General features: G+C 33.1%; 1 protein-coding gene and 1 long non-coding RNA gene across 3 annotated transcripts in view; one reads left to right on the top strand and one right to left on the bottom strand.

The window, feature by feature from the left end:
• Nucleotides 1-2,666: 2,666 nt before the first annotated feature.
• On the top strand, nucleotides 2,667-3,367 carry LOC108376950 (uncharacterized). The gene is made up of 3 exons (XR_001849292.1): nucleotides 2,667-2,737; nucleotides 2,791-3,209; nucleotides 3,327-3,367. It is a non-coding gene; the product is annotated as an uncharacterized LOC108376950 (long non-coding RNA).
• LOC108376949 (uncharacterized) overlaps nucleotides 3,271-7,971 on the bottom strand; it is a 13,264-nt gene continuing 8,563 nt past the window's right edge. Inside the window, exons 3-5 of one of the 2 annotated variants that reach the window (XM_017633210.1) lie at nucleotides 6,572-6,841; nucleotides 3,936-4,046; nucleotides 3,271-3,880 (exon numbers count right to left, since the gene is read on the bottom strand). In XM_017633210.1, coding sequence (XP_017488699.1) covers nucleotides 3,545-3,880; nucleotides 3,936-4,046; nucleotides 6,572-6,841 — 717 coding nt within the window. In that variant the 3' untranslated portion in view covers nucleotides 3,271-3,544. Of the gene's footprint in view, nucleotides 3,881-3,935; nucleotides 4,047-6,559; nucleotides 6,842-7,971 lie in introns of both variants that reach the window. The other variant, XM_017633209.1, reaches the window with a different exon arrangement.

The raw sequence follows: 7,971 nt of genomic DNA on the forward strand, positions 1-7,971 counted from the left end.
GCCTAACCGTAAGGTATATTTTTACCTTAATTATGTATATATACTACATAATTAAGTTTGTATACAAATGAGCGATGTACGTACATAGGAATTTTATTTTGTGATACTATTTTTCACGTCATTCACTCCGAAGGCTTTATTAAAACTATAAACTATGCGAATCTTTTGCCACACTACTTTTTTGTGTGCTATATGTACATATATAATAGCTATAATTGTGATATTTTTGTTAACCTGGAAGTCTTATTTTAAGCATAAAAACCAGCAAAAATAAATGTATAAATTGTAAGAAAGAAGCCATTTTGATAGGTTTATGAACCAGCTCTTGGCAGGAAAGACAATTTTTCAGTGGTAACCCCTGACCCCTTTTTATTTTGGTATGGTAGAATCGACAAAAAAATGTGGCAGATTTGAGCAAGATGTGGTAGATTTTCCAATTCATAGCTCATAGAATTCAAAAATTAGATCGGGAAATAGTATAAGTGCTTTCGGATCGTAAGATTCAACGCAATTGATACACAAAACAAGTATTGCATTAGTTTTCTAGTTAGAGAATATATTCACGAAGAAAAAAATATTTTCATTAATTTGAGAAAAATCCTACGAATTGATTTATGCAAAAAAATCTACCAATATTTTTTTAGGTGTGCCTCTTTTGAAGACGGTGTGCGAAATGTATGTATTATTTGTGCGNTATTTTTTTAGGTGTGCCTCTTTTGAAGACGGTGTGCGAAATGTATGTATATCGCATACACATGATATGTAATTAATAATGAATTATTTGTGCATGTTTTACCAGACTTAAAATGTCTCATTTTATTGAGTTTATAAAGAATACGACCGTTTAAAAAAAGCTTATATTTTTGTGTATGTATTACAATATAGGATAGAACAAAGAACTCTTTTTTGTCGCATAATACTTTAGCAAATATAAATATGCGGATTTTTAAAATATTAAAAAGTTAAGGTACAGATATATTAAAGCCCAATTTATGATGTACCTTTTTAAAAATTTATTGATTAACTTTTATATTTCTTATTAGAATTGAGTTGGAATTTTAGTTATGTGAAAATTTAAACAAATGTTCTGTGTAAAAATGTGGTATATTTAAAGCCTTGTGTGGTAAATGTGGTTAGAAACCAAATTTTTTTTTAAATAAGTGGTAGATCTACCACATGTATGGTAGAGGTTCGCACACTGTTTGTAAGTCATATATTAGGTTTGTATAGTAACCAATAGTCAGTACTAATTTGTACTGGAACCTGCAAATTTTTACTGGAAAAGCGTATGATAACCCAAAAAATTTGCAAGAGAGCACTGAATCGAGAGCGTAACAACACGGGAGAGCTGCAAATTCTTGCTAGTGAAATTTTTACTAGCAGAAGAATAAATGTCAAAAGCCGCCATTTGTTGAATTGGTTTAGCACAAACAAAAGTAAAAGGAGTTTAAATCAAAATATTGTGACTGTGTAAGTGCTTGTGTGTAAAGCAAAGAGTTTAAGACTGATTTATAAATAGTAAAATGTTTACAGCAGAATGTCAAAACAGTGTAACGACTGTTCACTTGCAAGTTTTTGCTAGTTTTATGTTCATTAACTTTTTCTGCTAGTTTTCTCTTCTTCTCAATTTTACGCTCTATTTTGCTTTTACGCTCTCGCTGCAATGTTTTACTGGAGAAGTTACTATACAAACCTATTAGTGGAATTGTAATCATAGTCAACTTATTTACAGTAGTCGAAAAAAATGTAGCCGCACCAAATTTTGACCAGTTTCAAAATATTATTTTTGTTGTTATTTAATTTTGGTTAGTTTTTTATAGTTCATTCTTTAACAACACCCGTATAAATACAAGTTTAAAGGCAGTGTCACACGATTGGGTATTTGGGGAAATTTGGTGCAAATCGTATCCCAATTGTGTGAATACCCAAATATTTTTCTTTATCCCAATCACGAAAAATAATTTGTTGAAATTTTTCAATAGCAGATTGCTGTATTGTACCATTCTATTAACTACAAAAAAAAACGAATGGCACTCCCTAATAAAAAAGAATTCAACAAATTTTCGTAAAAATTTCGAGTTTTTTTTTAGATTCTGAGTATGCAGTTTTGTAGATCATGGAAAAGATCCGTGATAATAGGCTCGACACACACACCTTCTATTTGTCTATTCAAAGCCGCTTTCGACATCACGAAAAGAAGTTGTCTTTATGCCACAATGTCTTAATTTCGTATTGCCGCGAAACTGATATGGCAGTGTAAAATGACGTCGAGCAATACCACCAGCCCCGTCAGAATTGGGAAAGACATCCAGCCGTTTCATACCAAACAAGGTTCCAGACAAGGTGACTCCCTTTCGAGTGATATCTTTAACATGATGTTGAAGAAGATAATAAGAGCTAAGGTAAACACAAGGCCTACGTCTCTTCTGCCTACTCGGAATTAGATAGAGAAGCAAATCGGGAGGGTCTGGAGATGAACAAGGACAAAACGAAGGCTGCATTTCTTTATTCATTCCGAACGTTTGGAATAAACTTTTTTGTTTACTTATTCTTTAGAACGTTCCTGATGATATGTTAACGTATATTTCAAACGCATTCTGTTTATTCCGGCTGTGAAATGGGATTATCCGGAATGTATAAAGAAACGCAGCCGAAGTATTAGCAGTCATGCCACAAATAGCCAGAGCATAATCGTCTTGGCACCAACCTGATTGTTGACAGTTAAAAGTTTGAAAAAGTAGAGGACTTCGTTTATTTAAGAATCAGCATTAACACCAATAATAATTTCAGCGGAGAATCACTCTTGCCAACAAGTGCTACTTTGGACTGAGTAGGCAATTGAGGAGTAAAGTCCTCTCATCGTGCAAAAATCACAAGCGGACGCATGAAAAATTAAAACATCTGATGAGGCGGGTCTTGGATTTTTCGAGAAAAATATTCTGTGAAAGATTTATGGGCCTTTACACATTGGCGGCGGCAAGTACCTCAAACGATGGAACGTGAGGTGTATGAGCTTTAAAACGACATGGACATGGTGCAGCGAACCAAAATACAACGGCTACGCTGACTTGGTTATATCGAGCGAATGGACAGAAACGCTCCAGCTCTCAAAGTATTCAACGCAGGTCTCGATGGTGGTAAGAGAGAAAGAGGAAAGCCCAAACTGCGATGGATGGACCAAGCAGAGAAGGACTTCTCTTCGAATGGTGGTAACCCTATTTAAATTTTTTTCTTTATTAAATTTTTGTATACTTTCTCAGTGAACTAGTATTATTGTGGCTTATTTAAATTTAATTTTATTTTAATTTTTTTCAATGATATTTCAGGTATCTGGCAACACCATTTTCCCAAATTTTTCTTACAAACTTTCTACATACAGAAATAAACAAAATGAAATAAGCAGATCCGTTAAGCCGCTATTGAGTTTATCAATAACACACGATATACAATTCATTTTTCTATATAAAGAACATACAGCAAGACTATCTCCAGCGAAATTATTTACATTTAAACTTACTAATCGTTTACTTTTTGTTTTGCGACTTTAAAGTTCTACATTACGAACGGATTCAAACCCCATTTGTTCACTTGCTAATGGATTTTCCTGAGCTTCATTACGCAATTTCTCTAGTTCCAACTCCAGTTTTTTTACTTGTAATAACATTAGTGAACATTCTATGTCGAGTTTTGCCGCATGCTTTGTGAAATATGTAGTTTTCGCGCGCATAAGTTGTATTTCTATGCGGGTTTTTAAATCTTCCAATTTTCGGTTTCGTGATCTTCGGTGGTAGGCCATTTTCGGAGATTTGGGCTCAAAAATATCTTGGTTGTTTATTTCCTCATTTATGAAAGAACTTTCTGTTAAATAACCGTCCACAAACTGTAAATGAGCGGAAATTATTACATACAATCAGGTCGAACAACAAACTAGGTACCTCAATTTGTTTCTCGTAAATACTGTTCATGTCTTCGTCGATTGCGGGTGATGGATTATTGCTTGCTGGGGGACTAGATGAAGCTACTTTCCCGTCAATTTTCAGTGGTTTCTGGAATAATAAAAATCTATATTTGTATACCAATTCTCGGTGGCATCGTAAAACTACTGAATACTTTTGTTTGATGATATATTTGTTCGCAAAGAAAATTTATAACCAAACGGTATATCCATACGGTCTATACACATGGCCCTAACCAACACTTTTTTCGAAACTGCGTTTTTACAGATTTTGGTAGGATGTATAAACTACATCTTCAATAAAAAATTTTAAGTATTCGCACCAAAAACAACGGAGTTACCATGCCACTTTTTAAACACCAAAAAAATATCTCTCCAACCTTGGAGAAATTCATAATTCTCAAGTTGATATCCAACATCATTCTCCAACTCATCTCTGACCCACGCGCAGCTACGTAAAAAGTGATAGAGATACGAATTTTTTTAATTATCAAGTGAAAAACTAAAGCTATATAAAGGGGAAAACTGCCAACGAAAGGTAAATAATCTCCAAAGTATCCTCAAATATTCTTGCGATTCTGGCAAAATTACTGTCGGACTGTATACTGTGAAGTCAATTATTGTAAGACGATATTGATTAACTACATAATACAAAAGGAGTAATAAAATGAAAAATTAATATTTAAATTCATCTATATATGTCGTTTCAATCAAAAACGTATAAGGTATTTTACTATTTCAATTTCAGTATTTAATTGGAGAATTACATTAGAGTTCAAGTTGAGAAACAGTCCTTTTTTCATAAAAAAAAAAATGCCCTTTTGGTTGAGAACGCTATGCTCCTCCACTTGAGGTACTGTTGAGAAACAACATTGGAGATTTGAGAAATACCTTAGTTCTCAACTTAACCTCAAGTTGAGCTCAAACCTAAATGTTTATTGGGTCTTTTTATAATGTTTTTTGCTTCTCCTGTAAAATAAAAAAAGTGTTGGTTAGGGGCTTTGTGAATTAAGGTACATATGTATGCACTTATTTACGGGTAAACCAATTATTTTTCCGACTACACCTTTCCCCAAAAGTATTTCAGAAAAACACAAATGTCTTTCAGAAAAGGCCAAATGAATTTCAGAAAAGGGAAAATGTATTTCAGAAAAGGTCAAATGTATATCAGAAAAATGCAAATGAAAGTAAGAAAAACACAATTGTATTTCAGAAAAGTTCAAATGATTTTCAGAAAAACGCAAATGTATTTCAGAAAAATATTTTTAGAATACCGTTGTGAAACTTGCACAATATTCCAGGGACCGAAAATAACAGTTATTTTTTTCCGAGTTAAATTTGGTCTAATAATTTTTATTCCGAAATAAAAGTACTTACCGGATAATAAAGAAACCGCTTATCCTAATTTAACAAATTTGGTTTCATATGAAAGAGGACTGAAATAGCTTTTAAACAGAAATAACGAATGAAGGTAACCACCTCTATTTATATTTTTTTATAACTTAATACTAAAGAAATTCATGTAAATACATATCTGACCTAATGTTTGTTCTATGGTAATTAATTAACATTTTTTATTAAAATATTTTTCAATGTCTGGCTTTCCTCTATTAGACAATTCAGTTTTAAAGCTATTTAAGTCCTCTTTCATTGGATACCAAACTGGTTTAATTTGGATAAGCGGTTTGTTTATTATCCGGAAAGTACTTTTATTTCGGAATAAAAAATAACTAGCCAAGTTTAACTCGTAAAAAAGTAACTGTAATTTTCGGTCCCTTCAATATTCGCATTCACAAAAGATCCGCATTGATTTTTGCAAATGCGAAAGCGAATGCGAATGTTAAAATTAATGCGGAAGCTCAGCGGTTGCGAATGCGAATGCGAATATTCGCAACAACCCTGATACATATGTACATACATACATACATACTTTAACAAATATATGTAGATGTCAGACGCCACGCCCCCTGTATAATGGGGTTAACATTTCTAGATTAGAAAAAGTTATATTCTTTCAAGCGAACGGTTCCCCCAAAAAAGGGGGTTCAAAATTTTATAGTGGCGTTTTTATATATAGCTACCTTTAATATACCGTTTTTGCTGCAAACCCTACTCAAAGGACCTCTGGTGTCATCTAATCGATCCTTGATCAAGGTAAATTTTTGTATGGTCACTTTTTACAACAAATGTAAGCATCTGAAGCAATGAAATATTTTTTTTTATTCATGAAATGAGGCTGTAAAATTCAATCAATGTAATTTGTATTGGTAGAGGATGGCCAGTCAGGTGTGGTCAGACATAATGCAGCCGCCCCTGTAGCTCAATTTTAATTTCGAATTCTTAATCGCAGTAAACTTTTGTAATGAAATTTTCTGACCGATTTTTTTTCGAAAGTACTAATTAAAAAAAAAGAGCACAAGACGAATTCTTATAAGGTGGATATTAAGTCGCCTTGCAGAGCACTGTTACAAGATGGCAACGAATTTAATAATTTCCGGCACTTCAACCAAACGCAAAGCATGATGGGCGACAATTTTAACTAATTAATTTTTTTTTCTCCCCTTTTTCGGTGGTTCGCTACTTTGTTTGATAATTAGTAATTACCCGTTTATTCACCTGCAACAGCTGTTCCGCCTGTAATTGCTGCTCACTTTGCGGTGATTGATTCCCCGGCTCTAATTGATCCTCTGGTATGTTTCCTTCGCTGTTACCATTAAGAGTCGTATCATGCCAGCGAATGATAGAATGTCGAAGTTTCATATGGCGGCTTAAATTTCCTATGGACCCGCCGTTGAAACTTATTTGCTTTAAACAATGCTTGCACATAGCACGTTTCGAGCCAGAATTCTCGAAATGACTCCATATCAAACTCCTTTTTGCAGGCATCTGAAAATACGCAAACTACTAATTTTAAAACTAATAATAAAAGGAATATTGTGTCTAAAAATACTTGCTATAACTCCAGGCACACCAAAGCTTAGTTTTTATGGCAATGGAAGAAATGGCGCATAATAAGAGTGTTCAACCACTACATATTAAGCCTCTTCCAGGTACTTCACGATTTGCAGGAATTTACAGGATTCTCTTCCCATCCCACGACATTTTAAATACATACGGTTTATTAATGACGAAAACAGCTTTTCCTGTAAATCCTGTAAAACCTGCAGATCTTGAAGTACCTGCAACCGGCTTTTGTATAGAAAGAAGGTATATATGTATAAGCAGTGTCGTAGCCAGGATTTGGCTTTGGAGGGGAAGGGGGGAGGGGATGACAAAAAATGTTCCATCGACAACTTAAATCTGTGACACACAATGGCTAGAGGCGTCGCCTGAGTGCATTCTTTCAAATAGTTATGTATGTGCCAGTTTTACCGTTATATATTTTTTATCTACTCGTTTATTCCATGGGGTCTTCATGCTTTATTTAAATTTAAAAAATCAAATTACTATACCGTTTTAAAAATCTGAAAATTCACTGCGGGAAATTTTTTTATTCTCTTTTTGTCTTCGCCTTCTCGTTTTTGCCTTTATAAGTTTTGAAAAAAGGTTTTGAACGAACCATTGTATCACATTCCTAGGCAAGTTTGGAAAGAATATGTTCGATACTGAATTTTATTAAAACAAAATGTTGAAATCAGCTTCATATAGAAACAGTGTCATCGTTAATTAAGAAAGAGATGTTCTTAAATATCATAACTTTACGATACTCACATATTGACTCGATTTGACTATTTATTTTATTATACTTTAATTTGAATTATTTGTTAATAAAAATATAGTTTATTCCTTAACAAACACTAAATGAAAATAAGTTTAATCTTTGAACAAAATTAAAAAAAAAAATCGACAAGCTTTCGTAAAAATTAAGAACTTTCTTTTTAAATTTTATCTCTTAATATTTTGCGGTTTTTTAGCTCATTCAATTTTAGTTTAATAAAGTGCAAATTTAAAGTAGCTGTGATTTACAGTTGATGTATGGCATACTTTTGACGATGTCGGTAATTTTCTTCCATATT

This window comes from Rhagoletis zephyria, unplaced genomic scaffold (assembly GCF_001687245.7).
Source record: "Rhagoletis zephyria isolate East Lansing unplaced genomic scaffold, Rhagoletis_zephyria_1.1 Rzeph_scaffold_11241, whole genome shotgun sequence".
Taxonomy (NCBI): Eukaryota; Metazoa; Arthropoda; class Insecta; order Diptera; family Tephritidae; genus Rhagoletis; species Rhagoletis zephyria.